The sequence below is a fragment of the Cryptotermes secundus genome, unplaced genomic scaffold (assembly GCF_002891405.2).
Source record: "Cryptotermes secundus unplaced genomic scaffold, Csec_1.0 scaffold233, whole genome shotgun sequence".
NCBI classification, from domain to species: Eukaryota; Metazoa; Arthropoda; class Insecta; order Blattodea; family Kalotermitidae; genus Cryptotermes; species Cryptotermes secundus.
Genome location: NW_019739213.1, coordinates 608,815 through 631,731, shown reverse-complemented (window position 1 = coordinate 631,731; position 22,917 = coordinate 608,815). Strand labels below are relative to the sequence as shown.

The following is a 22,917-nucleotide window of genomic DNA, read 5'->3' as shown; positions in this document are numbered from 1 at the left end:
CTTTAGGATGGCTGATAATTTAATATGCTAATAGCATACTTTCTTCATATCCAGAAATGAAGGTCGTAGTAATAATAATAACATCATAATCATAATAAAGATTGGAATCTCATTGTTGTAATAGTCAAACGATTTTACTTTGTTTGTCATTCTTAAAAAGAAATTTCTGAATAAAATCCTGTATTCAAGTTCTTACTATTTGTAAGTCATTGTGTATAACATAATGAAACTGTTTGTGATAAAATCATTACATATAAGGAACATAAATTTTGCTCTGAAAACAATGCAATATACCCATCGCACAAGACTTATTTCCCTAAACAAGACTGAAATAGATCAAAAGTCATCACCGCACAGCCCCTCTAGATTGATTATGCCCAAATACCAATATGTAAAATTACAAATCATCTTAATTCATCAGTGGTAACTTTTCCAGTTGATAGATTGTCCTTGTTAGTTATGTCTCAGTGTTGTTTGATCAAGTAAGGCCTAAATATGGAAGTGTGGGCATCCGAGAAAGACATACAGTATGTGCCAACTTGGTTGTTTCTATGTAGAAAACAATACTGAAAGTGAACTTAAAAAAATAAGATTGTTGATTGATATTCCAGTGACAACAAAGTTAACTCCATACTAAAAAATGCTCAGTTACTTTATAATAATATGTAAGTTAAAATGTACATATGTGCGTGAGTGCAAGTGTATACCAAAAGAAGACAGTGTTTTTTTATTATTATTATTTATAGACAAAATGTTACAAACGTTATACTGTGCATGATATAAATTTATAAGTGGTTTCACTTCAGGTCTCCAGAATAAAATAGCATGTGAGAGTACAGCTTTCTTGCAGGTATAGGTAGACAGAAAGGACAGTGAAAACTAAAAGTTCTATTTTGTTTTGTATTGGTGGGTAACAGAAGAGATGACAAATGTAAACATAAAGAGCTTTCATTCAGAAGAAGTATACCACTCTTGAAAAGTAATCGACATTATTCTAATGAATAAGTAATGCTGTGGATTTTTACATTACAACATTTTAGCACTGATAACAAAACAAAGACACCCATTATAAAAGGTTTTTTTTTTCACTTCAATTTGAAAGACATGGAATGTCTCTACCAATAAATAACTATCTGCTTCAAATGTTAGTTTGTAAGTTTCTTGATGAGAATATCCCCCACTGCTGTGCAGTTATTGACGTTTTGAAGACATAACTGTTTATCATGCAGTAATCTCTTTATTTAAGCCCCAGGTTTTATTCTTCAAATATTTTTGTTTGTTTTTTGTTCTTGCTGCTGAATAAACTGCAGTAATTTAGTGGGATAATTCTTTCATGAAGACAAGGGGTAATACAAATAAGTGAAATCTTTGCTCACTAAAATGAACTGGTATCAGCAGAGTGGTTTGAAAAGATGAGTTATTGAGCCTGCTTTACATAATCAGAAGTTTATGATTCTACAACTGATGGCAGCAACCATTCCTTTATCCAATGAGAGTAGGGTTTGCTGTATATTATTAAACGCAAATATCAATTTGCCCCTCATTTAATCTTACAGAACGATTGGCAAAGCAAAACATAACTGTTTATTTTACTGTTACCATCTTATGCCGACTGACTGCTGAACATTGAACAGTCTTCATATGATTTTATGTACCCGTGTCATTATAAAAACTTTTGGCTATTTAAAGTATAATCAGATATAAAGTAAAAGTTATTATAAACAAAATTATTCCTGTTTTGGTTGTTTAGAACATAACATTGCAGTATTGTATTGTTCAGCATTAATGGAAAGATATGTTGGATTACATAGTGCAGCCCTTCCATGGTTAGCATTGAGTTCCAAAGCATTCTCTTTATGCTCTCGCACATAACTACCGCCCCACTGTATAATATGAAAGAGATCATTAATTATGCTGCTAAATTTCAGTTAAACATTCTGAATTAATGTCAATAATTCCAGCAACTTCAGCAACAGAAAGGAGGAGAAGAAGTAATCAGTCTAATGAAAAAATTACTGAAGTGTATGTTAATGGCTGTTTCTCAATAATTGCCAAATTAATACATAAGAATAATGAATATAACAACTGGCCTTTGCCAGAGAAACACTGCCTAACCCATGAATGAAATAAAAATACTGTAGCAATTATGATTTATTGAAGCTGTCCAAATGGACAAAAAGACAACAATTAAATTGCCAAAGTATAATAGTAGTTTTACTTCTGAACATGAATCAAATGGGAGACCAGAAAAAATTTGTGTTTTCATTTTGAACACAGGAAATTAAATCTCTGTCTTTGTATGGTACACAATATGTTAATAATTGTATTTACTGAAATGTATGTTATTGGAATTATCCTTTGCTAAGATCACGAATTTGGCATGTTGGATACTATATACTTTGATATGAAAACTGTGGATTCTGAAAATTACTATGTTATTGAATTGTCTGATTTTAAAAAAGCGAAAGAGAAAATGTGTAAGTAATAAATATATTTAGATATAATATATACAGGCAGATGTACAGTAAAACCCCAGTGAATTCAGATATTTAAGATATTGTAAAGAATGGTTCAGACTTATTCCTTGTCAGAAAATTTTAACTGTGCTACTTGTTAAATACAATCTCTAAACATAAATATATCCCCATTTCTTGAAGAAAGAAAAATACTAAAACCTGAGTTTTTCAACTAGTTCGCATGTAACTATTGCAATAATTCTGAATTAATGAGGTTCTGCTGTTTGTGTCTGTATATACATATTACATTTTGAAAGAGGTAACATTAAAGGCACCGCAAAGTTTACAGACAGTCGTTCTCATAGGGATGGCCAGTGTTTTTTTTTTCTGATGAGAAAGAGAATCAGATGTCTCTAACAAATTTCCTAAACCTCTATCACTTGTTACCCCATTTTCTCCCTGGTAGCCTTTTTGAGTTTTCCCCTGTTGATTAAAGTGGACATTATGAACAAATGTGATTGCAGGTATAAAACAGAAAATCTCATAATGCATTTCAGAAATATTCTATCAGACAAAAGTACTATAAATGACCAAACCCTTTTAAGTTGAGGTATGTTTTTGCCTTCTGAGATAATGTTTTCTCCTGCCACTACAATTTACCTTAATCTATGCTTTTCTCATTATATGCACTTATTAGTCTAGGCTAAATTATTTATTAAACTATCTGACTACAAATAGTATAATTGTGATTGTATTAAAAGTAATAATTTTATTTTTAATTTTCCTTTGTGAAGAATATTTTCCAGAATGCAGTTTATCATCTGCCACCTGTAAAATGCACTGGCTGTGAAGTACATAAAGTGCATTGGAAGTGAATTCATGTCTATGTTAAGTACCGTATTTGTTTCATTAATGGGGGCATTAGATAGCATAGTTGGTTCAGGCACTATGCTACAAGCCAGAATGTTGTAGGTTTGAGTCCCAATGAGGTAGATTTTTTTTTCAATTTACTTAATCCTTCCAGCTGCACTATGGCCCTAGGGTCCACTCAGCCTCTAACGGAACTGAGTACCACTGATCTTCCTGGGGGTAAAGGGCGGCCAGCGTGTAAGGCTGACAACGTCACCGCCATCTGTGAGCCGACTGTCTAGAGAAAATGTGGGAGCCTCAACATCTCACAACCCTATGGGCCTTTACGGCCTGTTATAGGAATATCTTTACCTTTGCCTTTTATTTGTTTCATTAATAGTTTATATAGTATCAGGTTTTCTGGTTCCTTGGCACTCATACTGGTAATATTGAGATGAACAGACTAATTGATAGAGTGTCAGATAATTGGAAGAATCTGTGCCGGTTCAGTTTTAACACAGACTCCATACAGAATACAAGGATCTTGAATGCAGGTCTGCATACATGAGGATGTGAGTTGCATTACTAACTAAATACTTGCAAATGGTTCCATTTTATAGTAATCCTGAAATAAGTATATACATATTTTATGTATATAAGTAACAGTGGCGTGCCGTGCATGGAAGCAAGGGAAGCATTGCTTCCGTTGTTAAGAAATGAAAATAAAAGAAGTAATGTATAAATAATTCAATTTGAATAATAAGGATTTCAATACTGTCATTTAGCGCGTGTTCCTGCTCAAGGCCACATGCCTCCTCTTCCTCCCTTTCCCTGCCTGGTGGGACGGACCAAGTTTCCTGCGTTAATCTCCGTAAGAATTCGTCTCACACGAAGTGGGCAGGGAAGCAACTTTCGGTTTGCTGGCTAATGCCTGTGAAATGGAAGTGAAGGAGTGTGTTCTTTCGATGGTTAAGTGAAAATTAACTGTTTATGTGTGATTTTAGTCTTGTTGGGTGTTATAGGTAACATTAAGTTTCATTAAAATATTGTAAGTGCATATTTATATGGCGTAAGATTGTATTTGTGATCATATTTTGACGCATCAGAAAGAAGCAATCTGAGTTTAAGGGAAGCAAGTCTGATATTGCGGCAAGATGGGCAGGGGCGTGAATAGACTACACGCACAGGCAACAGCTAAAATGAATGCTGGCAGACAACTTGACTGCGACTGTGCAATTGGAAGCCTTTTAAAACGGGGGTTTAATAGTAGTGAATTTTCTGAAAATAAAATAATTATAGAAAGAGGACAACCGACATGAGAGTTGCCAGAACTTAAAGCACAAACCAAATTATGTGTGAGGAAATTTAATTTGGAGCAGTATTCTAACACAGAATGGCTATTCGGTTGCCGTAATATAGGAAAATTGTTTTGTTGGCCATGCCTATTTTTTCTCAATGAAAAAATGTATGGAACAAGACTGGGTTTGGTGATATCAACAACCTTCATAAAGAATTGAAATGACATGAGAACTCTCAGACTCACATTATTTCAACAATGCAACTTATGTTTGGGTAATCTCGAATTGACTGTCAACTTGACAATCAAAGGCGCCTGACGATACTACATAGAGAAATACTGAAACGCTTGATTGATATCATCTGGCAATTTGGCCTCTGTGGTCATGATGAAAGCGTGGATTCTATCGACTGAGGTAATTATGTGGAAGTAGTTCACTTGTTGAGGAAATATGATCATAAACTCAATGTTCACCTTGAGAACACTATAGTATTTACAGGTTTATTGAACAGAATACAAAACAACCTTATTGACTCAATAAGTGACGTAAATTTTGGTGAGTTGATTGCTATCAGTTCGTACCACTACTTCCCTTACCAAAAATAGTACAGCACGCCACTGATAAGTAATATGAATCAAATTATAATGTTTCTGTGGAATGTGAGTCTACAGCATCAAGGACAATGCATTTTGAACACAAATTAAGCCAATCCTGCAACAATTTTCTCAAACTGCATTATTTTAACAACTTCAATTATCCATGTCTTAGATACTTTAAGCAAAATTCAGCATCCTTGTACTGATTCCACTATATGATTTGCCTGTATCAATGTTTTAGCCTAATTTAAAACATGGTTCGAAAGGGATATACTAATCAGTTGTTAAAATACACTCATATGCCTACTCACACTATTCCAAATTTTCCTGATTTTTTGCATGGTGTGATTTAGAGTTCTTACCGTCAGTACTCTTCTGAATTTATCAGCTTTCATACTTATTTCACTTTATTTATATCAGTTAAATGTCATGGAAATATGTTGCAGATAAAAATTTAGAACGAATTGAATGTACAAATTCAGCTCTCAGATATGGACTTATAGAATGCAGAAGTTTTCCAATGTTTCAGCAAAAACTGCAGTTGCCATTTTCATGGTTATTGTCTGGCCATGTGGTTACTTCCTGTTGGGTAGCATCTTGCTCCTCTGTTTCACCCAGTCATGATGTCACATCCAATAACCACCCACAGGCAACTGCACTGTTTGCTGAAAAGGAATATCTTAATATTTTATGCAGTATATTCCACAAAGCTAAGCACACTGAACACCAGCTGCAAAAGCCAACAAACAAGAAAAAGATTCCTTGATTATTTAACAACACTGTTTCAACTGCAGCACAAATTAATGTTGGAAGATCATGAATGGTGAGAAGATGACGACTGGATTGATGCAGCCATGGCTTCATTTATAGAGAATGAGGAAACCATGTAAATCTTAATGAAGATAGCCAGTAACCCAGACAAGATTCAAACCAGGTACTTCCCAAATACAACTTCAGAGCAATGCAAATTATGAGGTGGGAGCAACACAAGTTTTCTGCTATATATTCTATTCGTAGGTCTTAAAAAAATGACGTTTGTGTTTCTGTAGAATTTCAAACATTAATATGGCAACAACTGCGCTTAAGCTACAGTACATTTCAATCTGTTCACAATAACTGATTCAATGTCATAAATAGGCACATGCAATTCAGTATGTTGATTGACCATAAACATACATGACAAATTCTGTATTAGATTTGTTGTTAGGGGAAGCACATAGGGCATCCTTTAGTGTTTGAAAAGCGGCCTCCACTTCTGGAGTCCACTGGAAGGTTTGTTTCTCTTCCGTTGGTTTCGTTAGTGGTTTCGCAATGTTGGAAAACCCTGAAATAAATCGCCTGTAATATGCATATAGTCCCAGAAAGCTTCTAATTTCATGTTTATCCTTTGGGGTCGGCCATTCTCGCACGGCTTTCAACTTCTCCGGGTCGGTGGATATCCCTTCTGGTGATGCAATATGCCTGAGGTACCTGACCTCTTCCTGCAAGAGTTTACACTTTTCAGGGTTATGCACTGTTATGTCAGCACATACTGTGCATTCTGGTATAAGCCGACTACATAACTACTAAAATGCAGTACCTGCTTTATAGTAATTGTTCAAAGTGCCCTCCGCCAGCTGCAATGCAGTTTTCGGCACATATTATGAGGGATTGGGTAGCAGAAGCAGTATTGCCTGGATGGTGACGTGTGTGTTCTGCCGCTGCAAAAATACGATCCCGCAGTGCTTCTTGTGAATCGACCTTAGTTTCGTGTACTAATGTGGGGGAGTCCCATCATGTTGGAAGTATATTTGGCTCCTTATCGTTAATGGGATGTCTTCGTCAAACATGGTAACTCATTCCTCAGGAAAGCTTTATACGTGTTTCCAGTTAAATTGATGTGAAACACAAAAGGTCCGATCAACTGTTCCCAAGCACACCACACCATACATTCACAGAAAATCTCTTTTGGAATTTCATTTCCATTATCTCATGTGGATTATTATGGGACCACATATGCACATTTTGTAAATTATTTACACCATCCTGGGTAAAAGACGCCTCATCACTGAATAAAAGATGCTTAACAGTTCAGGATGAGCTTTTATCCAGTGGCAGAAATCCATACGCTGAGCATGGTCGCCTGGTTGCAGATGTTGTACCCTTTGATCATGGCAAGGATACAACTCTTCATCATGTAAAGTTCGCCACACCTGCATACATGATACGCCAATGCGAGAGGCCATTCTATGAGTGGACATATGCAGACTTCTCTGAACCATCTCAAGAATGTTCTCTCATGTTTCTCATTCGTATATCCTCCCTTTCAGAGTGCACAGAAACATTCGGAAGAGAACCAGTATCATGCAATGTCTGGTGAATTCACGTAAATACACTTCGAGATGGAATCCTTCGATCGGGAAAACGCCTTTGGTATTCTTCAACAGCAGCACGTGCATTGCCACTGCAAAATCCATACACAAAGTGCGTATCACAATATTCCACGTGTGAAAACACAAAAGGCATTTCAGCAACTTCGCACAACTAATTTACCAACCATTCACGAGGCCACAACGTACCCTGAAGGTAGCACATAAGCTTACGGCTAGTGTGAATCACCACACTCAAGGACAAACATCGATAAGACTTGTCAGCTGACAGGTAGTGCGTGGACTTGCCAGAAGATTACACTTTTCTCTGGCCATTATCCCTGTAACCATTCAACTTTGGACATAGGTGTTTTGGGTTATATCGGCATACTTTAAAATAAGGAACTCCTGAAGTCTGGCACATTCCTCCTGGGACGTCCTGTATATATATATCAAAGCGGCTTCACAGCCATCCTGTACATTTGTAAATAATATACACCTGTTATAGTTTTACGTGGTTGTCTCTTGGAACATCGACATCCCACAAGTATTTCAATTGAGACTCTTCTGCAGTAGTACTGTTTACCAGAGAAGCATTTTGTTTCCTTATCAAGGAGGCAGAATATAGAAATCTATTACAGAGAATCAGGAGTAATGTGTCAGTAAAACTGATGAAATATCCACAGGCATTTACAAAATAACAAACATTTATGGAAAGGAAATGTATTAAGCATAGATTATAAGACAATAAATGATCTGGCCAAAAAGGAACTGATTCAAATACAGAAAACAGAAGAACTGTGATATATTAATAGACATGCATAAAAAGAACAACAACTATGAGATTCAATTACACAATTTACAACATAATTGGAACAAATAGTTCACACTGTAAAACATAAAGCATCTATGATTTTAAAATTTCCTTGGGGCAAGCTATGTAGTTCTGTCGTCTCTATATCTTCCCTGGCGACAACACTCCCCCCGTAATCATATTCTATAATAGACATCATAATCCTGCCTTCAGCCTCCTGTTTCAGGAGATCATCTTCTTTGACGCACAGTGGTTGGCTGGCTTTCCCGATCAATTTCTTGGGTGTAGTGTCCGCTGTTAGAAGCCGGAAGAAGCCATCCTCATCTCGCTTGTACCTGCAACAGTTGAGTTGGGTTACAATAATAATTCCATTACCTCCAAGGTTCCAGCAAGATACACCACAGAACTATTTCGAGACAGACTCCAAACAACTGGGTCCCACAAATTCCACACTCAGAAAACACTATACTTATATGTCTAAAACTATTAAGTTTTATGTCACTTGTAATGATCTTCTATCTGAAGGAATGTGGTTGTAGTTTTCATCTCATAATCAAACTCATACTTTCAGAAGGAAGTTTTTATGAAACGAAGCTCCATCTGGAATCAACAGTCCAGCTGATTATGAGGAGTTCTGATCAGAATTCATAAAGCCCACTTTGTTATTTCATATGTTGCTGGTCCTACAGATCTATTGCTATTATTATTGTACACAACTTATTATGTACAAATTCTGTCTACCTTAAATCTGTTGAACGCATCCTTAAATTTCACACCAATGTCCATGTTTGTAACTGCTGAATTACAATATTCCGTACTTAATGTGTGGGTATTGCACCTTGTACAAGAAGTTCCCCTGGGTAATGAAGGTCTTTGTTCCTATTATGCACAAAACTGCCATTCAGCTCACTTCAAAAAAGTTTAGTATAACTGTCAATCTTTAGTCTGTGTTGAAATCTCAAATTTTCCCTCGATCTACTATGTAAAACCACTAATAAAAACTCTCTTAAATAACATAGAATATCAACAGTTTTTGGTTTCTTTTTCTAAATCCAGAAACTGTCATGCCCTTAATGGGATATTGGTTGGATCCAATAATGTAATGTACATTCCATCATCCTGTACTCTGTAATCATGGTTCATAATTGCGTGGCATGGGAACAACGAAATCTTATCATTGTGGCATATGTTTGAATTTAGATGGAAAATCAGGGATATTCAATTTTATGCTTACTCTTTCTTGGATGACACCCACATTTTCAAGAAAAACTGACAATTTCCATCGAGTGCCATGAATGCCTGAACTGTATCTACACTATTTCATGTGCCTCCAGGGTGTGACAATTAATTAGACACAATGGCAACTTTACATTACGCAATTAACTACTAAATCACTGTATGTAGGTATGAGAAATTTTGTGTAGTCAAATGGATTGTAATTGTATCCATGCAGTTTGAATGAAAATGGTTTCAGGATATAAATTATAATCATAGAGACATTGTGAACGCATCAAAATTTACATTAGCATAACTTTTTCACAACTATACATCATCAGATCAGTAGAATTATACTGGGGGCAAAAAGTGCTAAAGTTAGAAAGTGCCACAAATTCTTCCTGTAATGTATGTATTCTTGTGGGAATGTAGTGCTCACACCTACATCACAGGCTTAGTGATTTCTGTGGCAAGGTTACAGTGCAATGTTATCCTCACACAGACAAAAGTAACTTCTTGTGATCTGAACCAACCTGAATCTGCAGTGGCCTGGGGGCCTGCAGACGCTGTGCTGAATACGAAGGTGCTTCGTCAGCTGGGAGCCACGTTCGAACAGGCTGTCACATATGTGGCAGCAGTACTGCAGCAGATCACATCCAAGGTGGTACTAAAACACCAACAGCATAAAGCAACATGTTATTATGATTTCATGCAGAAATTAACTTTCAGATCAATGATGAAACACAATAGTAAACACACAGCAGAAGTTCTGTCAGTACAGATATTGTTAAAAAAAGGCAAAGCTATCCCTGTAACATGCCATGAAGACCCACAGGGGTGTGAGAGATCTAGGCTCCCACATCTTCTAGACAATCACCTCACAGACAGGTTGTCAGCCTTGTGTGCCAGCCACCCTTCATCCCCCAGGAATCTTAGTGGTACTCATGTCTGTCGGGGGCTGAGTCAACCCCAGGGCCATATTGCAGCTGGAACGATTATGTAATTTGAAACAATTCAATGAACTTATCAGGAATTGAACCCATGCCTTTCCAGCTTGTAGCACAGTGCCTCAACCAACTATGCTACTGTGTACCCCTCAGTTATTGTACATAGCTGTATTAATTCTTCTTCTTATTCTTCTTTATTGTTTCAAAACATCTTAGTCTACTGGCCATCATCAGGCTCTCTTACATTTACTGTCAGAACTGCTGCTGTCAGGTATACACTGGCCAAAGTTCAGTTAGTCAATCTACATGTAAAACACAAATTAGTGGATAATTATGTGGATCATATCTGATTTGTTGCATTGTCCCTCTCTGATGTAATGCTTAATTTTCCTAGGGTTTACTCAGCCTCTAACAGAAATGAGTACCAGGAATTAATTAAATGATTTTCCTGGGGAGTGAAGAGCGGCCAGCGCGTAGGGCTGACAACCTTACCGCCATCTTTGAGCTGATTGTCTAGATAATGGGGAACCCTTAACGTCTCACAACCCTATGGGCCTTCACAGCCTGTTACACGGATAGCTTTACTTTTACTTACATTTAGAAGTTCTATCCATTTTTTTAGAATTTACCACCTGACTGGTTTATTTACACTAAGATGAAAACACAATGATGATGACAGCTACTATTTCTATGTGCACTTAGTAGTGCATACCATTTTGCTACTTTTTAGATCTCTCATACTCAAGGGCTCTCTCTTCTAATATTTGGTTGGTTGTTACATCTGTTCTGTAAAGTGTGAAATTTGAAGTTAACATGGGTGAATGGACTACTTCACAAATATTCAACAAGAAAGCACTTAAATTCCATGAGGATGTGCAGCACCATTTATCAAGCTGACAGAAAAAGTGACTAGATACAAAGCTGTGACTGAAGCCTGCTTTCTACTTTCCAAAACAGAAACTATTATGGTATAGCAGAGTGACAGACACAGTTTCAAGAGGATAGTTCAGTTTTGAAATGATAGTCTCCTGGAGCTGCAAGCACCCCTACCAATCAGAATACTGAAGCTCAATGGCAATGCAACAAAACCTGCAAACATCAACAAAGACAAAACAGAAGGCTTTATGAAGATACTGTGATATGTCTAACCATTGCTGGGCAATGGGAGGTGGAACAAGTTACCACGAAGACAGACCTTTGATAAACGGTCGGTTGCCAAGTTATACAACAGTGGAAACGAGGTTATGCAACAGTAAGGAAAGTGGTGCTTGTCCGTGCCAAGCCGAGCCGAGCCAAAGCGCGTTAGTTGTTATGCAGCGTTGCCCAGCAACGCCTTTGTAAACATGGCGTCATGCAACAGGGGAGCCCGTGCAGCGACTGTTGCTAGGCAATTGGTAAACATGACGTCACGCAACCCTGAAAGCTATCACGTAACTGTTTTCTGTGTTGTCAGTGTGGAAGCTACATAACAGGAGTATTTGTCAGTGAGAGGGAGTAACCAGTCAGTTGCAGTCTAGCATTTGCCGGAGTGAATTGGAGTCCATTGTTATTGAGTTGTATCAAGTGAATGGCAGTGACTCCAGCAGGAAAAGTAACCGTGATACTGCAGATGGCAGTAGTTGTGAAACTGTAAATTGCGTAAATGTAAGAGTGAGTGGAATAAATTCGCTATATCCAAGATGGCGTGAAGTTATTTGTCGCGTGGCAATATGTTTCAATTTCTAGTGAGTTCAGCTCCAAAGTTTCTTCATACAATAAAATAACATGCAAGTTAACATACCTTGTTACAATGTCTCTGAAGTCCGTAAGCGCTACGACATGAGAAATTGCATTGATCTTCCACACAGTGGTAAAGTGGGTCAGGGCGGTGTTTATTCAAGTGCACCTTCAGATCATGGTGTGTCTTGGCTCTGAAACAAAATATACATCAAACAAATTACTCTGTTAACTTTCACTTTCTGATCTCTTCCAGCAACCAAAGTGGCATTTAACTTCAGTTAACTTCTACAAGCATCGCAATAAATATTCATTCAATCAAATGCATGCTAAAGATAAAATCTGAAATCAAATTACATTAAGTATTTCTCACTATTAAATTTTGTTCAGATTCCATGAGTCTTTTCGAGAAGTTCTATAAAACTTAATTTCTTCATAAAGAGACATAAGGGCACACTTTAAGTAAGAATGTCATAAGTGGCTCTGTAGAGTCAAGATGTGAGCAGAAATGACTGGCAGTGACATCAGGCAAACCATTTGCTTCACTGAGAAAGTCAATTAGTTCACAGACAAAGTTAATGTGCTGCTTGTGTGCTCCTCACTATCATGGCAACAGGACAAAACAGAATGTTTTCCTCAAAGTGACAGGCTATTTTGAGGGCCAGTCACAAGTGATTTCTGGTTATTTACCACTGTTTCGACTGCCTATCAATGAGATGTACAGATGATCATAAATGCTGAACTGAAAATCACTGAGTAACTGAAATGATCTCATTATTCATCTGAAGAGACTCCAACCACAACTGGGATAGATAATATGCCAGATGAGGTTCAAGAAATGTTGTTCAGATTGAGATGGCACAGTTTAATTAATTACTTATGGTTTACTTAATAATGCTACAAATATCTCAGACTGTGTGCTGTCAAACAGTAGAACGGTAACTGGATAATGACCCGCCTCATGACTCAAGGTACGTGGGTTCAAACCCGGCGGAGGTCGTGGAATTTTTAAGGGCAGAAAAATTCAGGGAACAAGTCCTCCGGGAGGGACTTTAAGCCGCGTGTCCCGTGTCGTAGATTTACGGCACGTAAAAGAACCTCATATCTCTAGGAGACCTCTGAGCTAAATTACAGGCCTTTCCCACCCAAGTAGTCTCCAATGCCTCTGGTGGATGGGGGAAGCATCAAGGTACCAAGGGCCGACCTCGTTGGCTCTACGGGGGCTGATGGCACGCACCGTTACCGGTGGGGTATGGCGACAGTAAAAATTAAAGGGGGATGCACAATGGGCCAATAACTGGTCTAAGTGCATGGGGAAACCCAGCCCCTCTCATAATACGAATACGAACTGGATAATGAAGTGGAAGTGATTTCAAGGAAGTTGTAATGGTCTAATTTGAGGTACCATCCCAGCATTTGCCTGGAGGATCTAGGAAAACCATTAAAAAGACGACCAGAAAAGCTGGTGTTCTAGCTGAGATTAGAACCAAGTACCTCTTAATTAAGAGTCAGAAATACTGCCATCTGAGCCAACTAGCTCGGTCACTCAGTGTGAGAAGAAGGAGGCTTCTACTAACCCGTATTCACAAAAGCTGCATCTGAATGGCTTGCTATCCTGGTGCCTGTACCGAATGTGCAAACTAAGGCTTGATGGAGAGGAGAAAGACCGGCTGCAGAAGGGGCATTTGTGGTGTTGCTTATTCATTTGGTTCTTCACCAGTTCCCCAGACGGACATCGCACTGCAACAAATCACAGCATCATGTAGTGAATAGTGCTGCACATGGTAAAATATATATCATGCAGTTCCAAACTTAAACAAATATACATCTGCCCTAAAACACTATCTTAAATTTAAACTTTCATTGTCAAGTGTGTGTGTGTGTGTGTGTGTGTGTGTGTGTGTGCATAAAGATCTATAACTTACATTCTAAGGGAACCTGACTCTTGCAGTGGTAACCGAATCTTGTCCTGCTTGCAAAGAGCCCACCACACTGTGGACATCCCACAAGTTTCTCCTTTGTATGGATTCTAATGTGGTCTAACAGCTTGAATACCGTTCGGTAGGTAGACTTGGACATGCAACCTGTAACATGAAAAAGTTTACATTTCAGTATCAAAGTTAATCTCTTTGCACACCTGTTGAGTGATATTTAAATTTCCTTGTGAATATGACACTGTACTTTAGTTGTGTGACAGCTATTTATTGAAGCCTGAAGAAATGCAGTAATTATACTGCCACAGTTAATAAGTTCATGGAATGGCCGCAAAGTGTCATTCAGGAATTTCCTGCCAATATGTTTCAGCAATGTTTTCGACAGCTATATCAACATTGGCAGACTTGCATAGCGGCCAATAGCAACTATTTTGAGGGCCGATGTGGATCTGCATAAGTGTATGTGAATACTTTGTAATAGGATGGGATAAAACGACATTCCACGAACTTAATGACTCTACCACGTATATGCTAAAGAGAAATATATGAAGGAATGTTGTACTTAAGCATCCTGTTACATTAATATTATTAGATAACAGTTTTTTGTTCATTTAATTACTTTGTATGTTTGTGTTACTCCAGTTAGCATACTTATCACACATTTTGTGATACATGTCATCTGCAGAGGCATGCATAAAAGACGGAAGTACATGCAGTATCTTTCTCCTTTGAATTTTAACTCTTCAGATAACTCTGTCTGTAATCATAGCTAACATGAGCACTTTAACTACAGCCTTCAGATACCTAAAACTGTGAAGATATATATGCATGATAATGTTCCAAATCTGCTGTGACATGCAAAAACAGGTGACTGCAATCCTCCTGGCTATAGCAACAGCCATACATGCACAAGTGGCATCCAGCTAACATAAACTGTGGTGAGAATTCATGATATGGAAATTAGAACTCACCACGCCATGGGCAAGGAAACCCGCCTTTCACATTTCTACCACGTGGGATCCAATAGACATGCATGTAAACATGGTTGAAGTACAGCTGTGGACTGTTGAATGTTTCCTCACAGGTTTCCCAGCAGCATTCAAATGCAAATGGCAAATCTGGCACGACTTTCTTCCCAGCAACTTGCAACTTGCAAATCTGTAACACAAAATCATTTTCTATCTTGGTATCAGGTTAATTCATAAGATCCACATTCGGTTCTCCAGTGAATTGGGGAAATTTCTGTCATCCTCACCAACACAGTCATTCTTGGTTCCAGGTCACATGGAACTGATGACCGTTACTTTACTGTCTCATGTTTCTGGGAGTTGTGCAACTTCACTTCACTTCATATTACTAAATGTGGCTCTGCATGAATGAAAAGCAAAATCTTCCTAAAGGATGCAGGGTACATTAAGAAAACTAAATCCACAACTGAATGCATTTGATCTGGACAAATAAATAAGCTCTAAAAGTTTGTGACAATGGTATATTAACACAATTATTCTGCTTCTGGACATTATCCATCATCCTGTTTTATTTAAAGCACCAGCATTTCAGAAACTGGATGCAGTCTCCATTTTTAGGTGGAACTGACTCAGCTGGGTCCAATCAAGAGAGCTATTCCTTATCTCAATGGTCAGAATCCAGTCTCTGAAATGTTGCATCTTAAACAGAAACAGGACAATGGATAACAACCAGAAACACAATAATTCAAATAAATAAGCACTCTCTCAACACATTAGTGAGAATTTTGTTTATAAGAGGCTGAGCCAGTATTAAGCATTATCATAAGCAGATTCTACTAAATGTGTAAAGCATGCATGTGCTGAATGCTCATCACTTACTGGTAGTCCTGAACGAGCCAAAATATTTGACCCAATGCATTTTAATTTGGTATGGTATGAATGGAAATTGACATGTCTTGTTATCTCACTGGAGTCTGCAGATTCGAAACCACACTTCTCCCACAGACACACATATACACCTGCAACACACAAATTATCTGTCTTCAGTAACTCAAAACATATATATATATATAATTATTATAGCTATTAGCAATCAAATCTTTCTCATACAGCCACAGTTCTGTTATTTCTAAGTTCCTGTGGCATGTCTGATGTTCAGAACAGATTACTCTTCTTATGACAGCTGCAGTGCAACACACAGTGCAATACTGCAGGCCATCCAGATATGCTACCCACAACTGCTGAACCAATATTTGTAACTGTTCTGAAACAGGATCTCTCATCTTGGTGTCAACCTCAGGCAAAAACACACCTTCATGTGAAGAAATAGAAATACATACCTTACCTCAACAATGCATCATAAAGTCATAATGCCTGTATACAAACTGAAAGCCTTCAAATGTCTGTAGTTTCACCATGTTTACTCGCAATCCAATTTATACTTTTCATGATACTTTTAATATATGGAACATAAAAGGAGCATTTATTATCCTTTCCTTCCAAGCCTCTATCCATCTGCCCTCTTCACAAAAAACAGTATTACCTATTTCTTGCAAAACTCATTTTAGATAAATATGAAAAAATTACATATTGGACAACAAACGTCATTACATTCATAAAGCAGGTTAAAACAAACAAACACTGTGGTTTTATTCTGCAAGCGAACTCGGGTAACAATAGCAAATATAAGGAGCTCCAGCCAGAAATCACAAAGTCTGTTTCCTTACTATGAGGGAACAATGAATGTTATCTTAAAACAAAGTGTTCTGCAAAGTACTTGACTCCCAGGCAGATGAATCCAATGAATTGAGAAAACTGCAAAAGGAAGAGCTTCTCCAACTACCACAGTTACAGTGATTCAGACAAAGATGTTGAGAGAGTTGATGCATGTAAAACAAAAAAAAAAACAGGAGAGCTGCATTCAAAATTTTGGCTTTAAAACNAAAAAAAAAAAAAAAAAGAAAGAAAAAAAACTCAGGAGATAAGGGCAGAGCAGGTATACCAAAATGATATAACTGTTAGGGAAGCAGGCTCTGATTACATGAACCAAAGTGATTTGGATCAGAATAGGGCTTTCACAGCAACAAAAGAACTGGATCTGCTAAAGCTCTGAACACTATAGAATCTGGTTTCCACTTACTAAACCAGCTTAAGCCAATCCCCTTGCACAAACCCAGTTCTATTTTATTACAGTCCTCAAGGGAACCAGATTATTTTCAGGTTAATATGTTTTGTTTTCACATATCCTGTCACCTCATACAGACACTGAACATTCAACTATGCTCACATGTAACATTTTTGTTTCCAAGTGAAACAGCAGCAAGTAATCTAGTTTCTCTCTCAGTTACTTCTATCATGCAGTGAATCTGTTGCTAGCAACGACCCTTGTTATTCTAATTTAATGATGTTTCCCCCTAACAACTATAGACAGTAACAAGAGTGCATCCATTCTGCTCTGAGATATACAGCACAGAGCGTTTACTAACAAAATTCCTAACCTACTTTAAAAATAACCCCTGGCCTCTCCAGTGCAGGTTTTATAGAGAACCATTTACATGGTAAATGTTATTTGTAACGGCCTCAAGTCCCTCCACATGATCTTCTGATGAAGCCATGAATATGCCCCTCAGATCTCTAAACCTCTGGGTGCCAAGCCCTGCCACAGAACTCCCTGCTAGAAAAGCAAAGGGTGCCTGGGGATAAATGCTGTTGCACAGAAAACCTCATATCACCTTCAAATGAACACAGATTCAGATCTTTTATTGTTCCTTGCATCCTGTTGTGTACTAGACGAATGTTAAAGTTAATCTACCGACCACACAACACGTTTTTTATTTACTGCCACACTACATGTTTCGACCTCAGGAGGTCATCATCAGGTGTACGAACACAATTTCAGCACTAGAAGAATCACTAAGTTGTTTCGAAATACCAATATAAAAGTAGCTTTTAAAACAAATAATACAATAAAAAAGCTTCTAAGAACAAAACATGAAACAACGGATAAATACAACCTTTGTGGAGTATACCAGATGACGTGCAAAGATTGTGACCTAAAATACATCGGCCAAACGGGACGTAACTTCAGAACAAGATACAAAGAACACATCAGGGAAATAAAAACGAATGGGCAGAAATCAAAATTCGCCCAACACATACTGGACACAACGCACAATTACCACACCATAGACAAAGCAATGGAAATACTCCACATAGAAAAGAAAGGAAAAATGCTGAACACACTAGAAAGCTTCCACATATATGAATTAACTAAGCAAAATCTACAAATGAACGAAGCTTTGACTGACAGTTATAACCCAATTTATGATATCCTAATAAAAAACAAATCAAACGCAAGAAATATAATATAACCAAAAATCACATACTTACCTTCTCAGAATACCACTCCCACCCCTACCCGCACCCCCCCACCACCACTAATACCCTATAGGAACCAGCCCAACAAGACAATCAGGAGCGATCAGTAGCCATCACGACAAGGAACGTAACAGATCCCACATCAGAGGACGCCGAAGAACGACAAGACCTTCAAAAAGTGAAAGGGCAGTCAATGTGACGAGTGAAGTTTATTTTTCACGAACTTTCTAAACAAGTGATAATAACGTAACTGGCTACAGGGAACTGAATTTTGAATTTTAAATCTTAATTTTTGACATTGGTATTTTTAACTTGTATTTTATAAGAAGAGCTTTTTAACTTATATATTTTTAACTTATATGGTATAAGAAGAACTTATACATATTATTTGAGCGTGAATCTGAACAGGATACAGGATGGAAATTAGTGGAGAAAGGAAGTGATTGCGTGTGATTGTGAAATTGTGTTCGTACACCTGATGATGACCTCCTGAGGTCGAAACATGTAGTGTGGCAGTAAATAAAAAACGTGTTGTGTGGTCGGTAGATTAACTTTAACAGATTCAGATACCGACATGGCCTATTCTTTCCTCTAAACATCAGTACAGCACATTTGATCCTATCACTAGAAATGCTGTACTAAGTGATTAATATTGAGCCTATCTGTTTGACTGTGGCAATCTTAATCATTTGAATTGCCTCATGGCATGCAAAGCGTTAATGTTCACTCCATTATTTTCCACATTTTCTGCTACTATTTTGAAACCATTAGATACTTCTAAAATATTTTAAGAGTGAACAGAAGTTGATATGAGCAAGCATATGATTGCACAAATGACATTGTCATGTACTGCTGGAAGCAGGGAAGATCCTAAGGAACACAACAGAACCAGTACCTTCCTGATCCTTGTTCAGTTTGACCTCTAGGTGTGGTAAGTGAAAGCTGACGTGGCGCACAAATTGGTCAAGATTGCTGGTGCGGTAATCACAGTCCCTCCATCCACACTGCAGATCTAGCTGCTCTTCCTTCAGCTTTATTATCTTGCCCTTATGCATCTTCTCTACACAGGCAGGTGGTAGGGTGCTGTCTGAATAATCACTCGCAACTGTGAAGTCACACAACTCTTCAAATACTGGTGACTGCTTCCTTTCCTCTGATGCATTACAGACCAAATTATTATCTTCCATATCAGATGACTGACTGTCCATACAGTCAGCATAGTTTTCCAGGCCATTCGCTACTGCGTCTTCATCACCAATAGGGAACGGACCGATTCCAAACAGGTCATCGAATGACAACAAGCTGGGCATACTGCTCATTCTGCAAACCTGCAATACAACAGTGAGTCACTATTCTGGGATAATACTGAATCTGAGCATCCTGTTACATTAGTTGAGCACCTGATATTTACGTATAACACATGTGTGTAAATGCAACATTCTCATAGTCTGTTTGTACCAGCCCCAGATGATAGAAGCAGATGGAGCATTTGGTGGAATGAGAACCGGCAGGGAAAACCAAACTACTTGGAGGAAACCTTCCCCAGTGCAACTTTAGATCGTCACTTAGTCCATGTTTTCATGGGTACTTACATTTTGCAGTCACATAGGCCCATCACCAGGTATATATGATGGGCTGTATAAATTGCTACATTGTATTCAATATATATTCCTTGTCGCCATGAAACTTCTTTCTACGGATTGCATCTTTCAAGAGACCAAAAGATGGTAGTTGAAAGAGTGAGATCCGGGTTGTAAGACGGATGAAGCACCAGACCACTGAAGCTTTGTGATGGCCTCGCACACAACCACTTTCGTCACATATTTATAAGGACGAATCTTCCGGAAACGTTTCTTTAGATTCATTGACGTTTCCTGCTAACAGAAATGGGTCCCAGGAATTAATTAATTAATTTTCCTGGGGAACGAAGCGCGGCCGGGGCGTAAGGCTGACCTTACCGCCATCTTTAAGCCGCTTGTCTAGATCAGTCTAGATAATGTGTGACCCTCAACTTTTCACAACCCTATGGCCCTTCGTGGCCTGGTACAGGGATAACTTTACTTTTACAGCCATCACACTTACACACGCCATTTTGAAACTTCCCTACTTCTCCACAACCTAGCAGGAATCCTTGCAACTACGTGGATAAACCCGGGACACTTAAAAGCTGCAGCATGCAAAATAATATTTTTAATCAACAAAACTGGGTCGGGAAAATAAATATGTTGCATTACTTTCTAGGCGACCTTCGAACCTATAGGCTGAAGTATATATCAAGATTTAAATCATCACAAAGATTTCATATTTCCCTTTACTATGATAACCTACAATTATGACTATTTGATATTTGTTTTTATTTCAGAGGTTAAAGACAGTTGATAACAAACTTTTAAAACCCCTCTAAAACAGTTTGTAATTTCACTAAAAAATGTTATTTATTTGTAAGCAACTACATACCTGATTATTCAATATGTTTGTCGTGAAACAAGACCTCGAGGCGTATTCGTGTAACGTCACTTTATTACTCAATTGCAGAACCGTCCAAACGTCCGTGCTGGCTACCCACTCGCTTCTGACCCTTCTGACATCACTGCTACAGCCGATGTATATATAACGGACAAGTGGGACACGTGGCACATTACTGTTACGTCACAGAGGGGAACTGCTTACCGACTCGTTGCCTAACAGTAGCAGCAGCTCCTCTGCTGTTGTGTCAGAGTAGGGAAGTGTTTACTATCTCGGCAAATAACACGTAACAACTAGCAGAGCTAACGCATATGCAGTCATGGATCATAAGTAGAGGCCGGATTTTAATGCAAATGCATATTTCTCTCTTGCAAACAGAAAGTATGCTCGTTTGGATATATTGTGACGTGTTGCACTATATATGATGCCCCTCCCCGCCCCCCGCAAGCCATGACGCGCAGAGCGGAGCCGAAGTTAGTCGAGTCCCAGCATTCTGGTTGCGCAACGGAGAACCCCTCCCTACCCAGCAGCAACGTGGCACCTCAGGCCACAGTGACGTGGCGGATGAGTCAGCGCTCCCTCCCCCCCTTCCGCTGTGACGTAACGCTCAACGCTACGTAGTCGTAACCAGCTTCCAACAGTGTTGCTACGTAACAGGCAACAGCGAACGGAATAAAGCCGGCTGAGCAGTAAGCGTGAGTTAGTTGAAATGTGGCCATCGCCGAGTTCAGTTCCGAGTTAGTTCCGAGCAAGCCTACGAGTGAGTGTGTGATCAACAGTTCTCAAGCCAACAGCCTACGAGTTGAGTTGGAATATAACAGCCGTCGCGGAAAGAAGAACCGGACGTGTGTGTAGTTGTGTAATTGGGAGTGTGTGATACAGGGACACTTACATAGCTCCCCTACTGTAAACTTGTAGACTACTGAAGACAGAGTGAATTGATTTGCGAATAGGGTTATAAAGTGTGAAACTCCGCAACTGTGTGATAATTAATTGTAGCCGTTACTTGTAGGTTGTTGAATAAACCAATTAACAATCTCTACGGCGTCTTCAGTAACGAAACACGTTGCAATATAAATGCTTATTTCGCCTGTTTTGTGAGTAAGCATCATATTTTCGAAGATCTCTATTTATACTGCATATTTTCCTTTTTAAAATGTTCATCGTATATATTTTTTAATTTTATGTCCAAACTTTCAATCAAGGTCGGGTGTATACAATTTTTCTTTTCCGTATTAGAACATGTTGCATATTTGACTCAACATTTCGTCATGATTCATGTTTCCTGATGATTCCCTCTACTCGTAACTTGCCTCATCCGCGTACCATCAAAGTGGCCGCGAAGGGATTAGTCGGAAGCGTTCACATGTAGCAGCAATCAATTTAATACTATTCAACCGATAAGGGACTTCAATTATTTATTTCCGAAGTCTCCATGAGGTTCGTTACGCTTCTTCATTTGAAGCTGGGGGCCATTCACATTAGTGGTGACTAGTCTGTAGTTAAGTTTGTTTAGCTTTCTGTACTCATGCCGAAAGTGAAAGTAAGTCAGAAAACTAAATTACAGCTGTATCAGCGGGAGTTCGAAGGAGAGATGATAAGTATGGATAACGAAATTCTTTATTGCCGAGCGTGTGAGGAAACGGTTTTGAAAAACGCTTTCAAGTTCTTCAGCATTTGAACACTAATATACACAAAGATAATATTAAAATTAAATCCACGAAAAGTGCTCCTGTTCAAAAATTGCTTAGTGAATTTTCGATTAATAGTTTTTCACAGTTTCCCTTTGATTTATGCAAAGTCTTTTTAGCGGCCGATATTCCGCTGTGGAAACTAACCAGTCCTACTCTGATAAACTTCATAGAGAAGTATACACAGTGCAAAGTGCCGGATGAATCTACTGTGCGCAAAAATTACGTGAAGCAGTGTTAC

General features: G+C 38.3%; 1 protein-coding gene across 1 annotated transcript; it reads right to left on the bottom strand.

Moving 5' to 3' along the window:
• Positions 1–8,277: 8,277 nt before the first annotated feature.
• On the bottom strand, positions 8,278–20,453 carry LOC111871669 (histone H4 transcription factor). Its single transcript, XM_023864926.2, has 9 exons — positions 20,112–20,453; positions 19,415–19,847; positions 16,021–16,160; positions 15,145–15,331; positions 14,165–14,323; positions 13,817–13,979; positions 12,304–12,433; positions 10,110–10,243; positions 8,278–8,696 (listed from the first exon to the last, which is right to left on the bottom strand). Exons 2-9 carry the CDS (start codon positions 19,836–19,838, stop codon positions 8,432–8,434), a joined length of 1,602 nt encoding a protein of 533 aa, XP_023720694.1. The 5' UTR covers positions 19,839–19,847; positions 20,112–20,453; the 3' UTR covers positions 8,278–8,431.
• Between the last annotated feature and the right edge of the window lie 2,464 nt (positions 20,454–22,917).

Coding starts and splice junctions, on each gene's coding strand:
- LOC111871669 (XM_023864926.2), bottom strand. CDS start 19,838: ATGAGCAGTATGCCCAGCTTGTTGTCATTCGATGACCTGTTTGGAATC. Junction 15,332..16,020: donor TGGCTCGTTCAGGACTACCA/GTAAGTGATGAG, acceptor TTTGTGTTACAG/ATTTGCAAGTTGCAAGTTGC. Junction 8,697..10,109: donor CCAGGCCACTGCAGATTCAG/GTTGGTTCAGAT, acceptor CAACTGTTGCAG/GTACAAGCGAGATGAGGATG.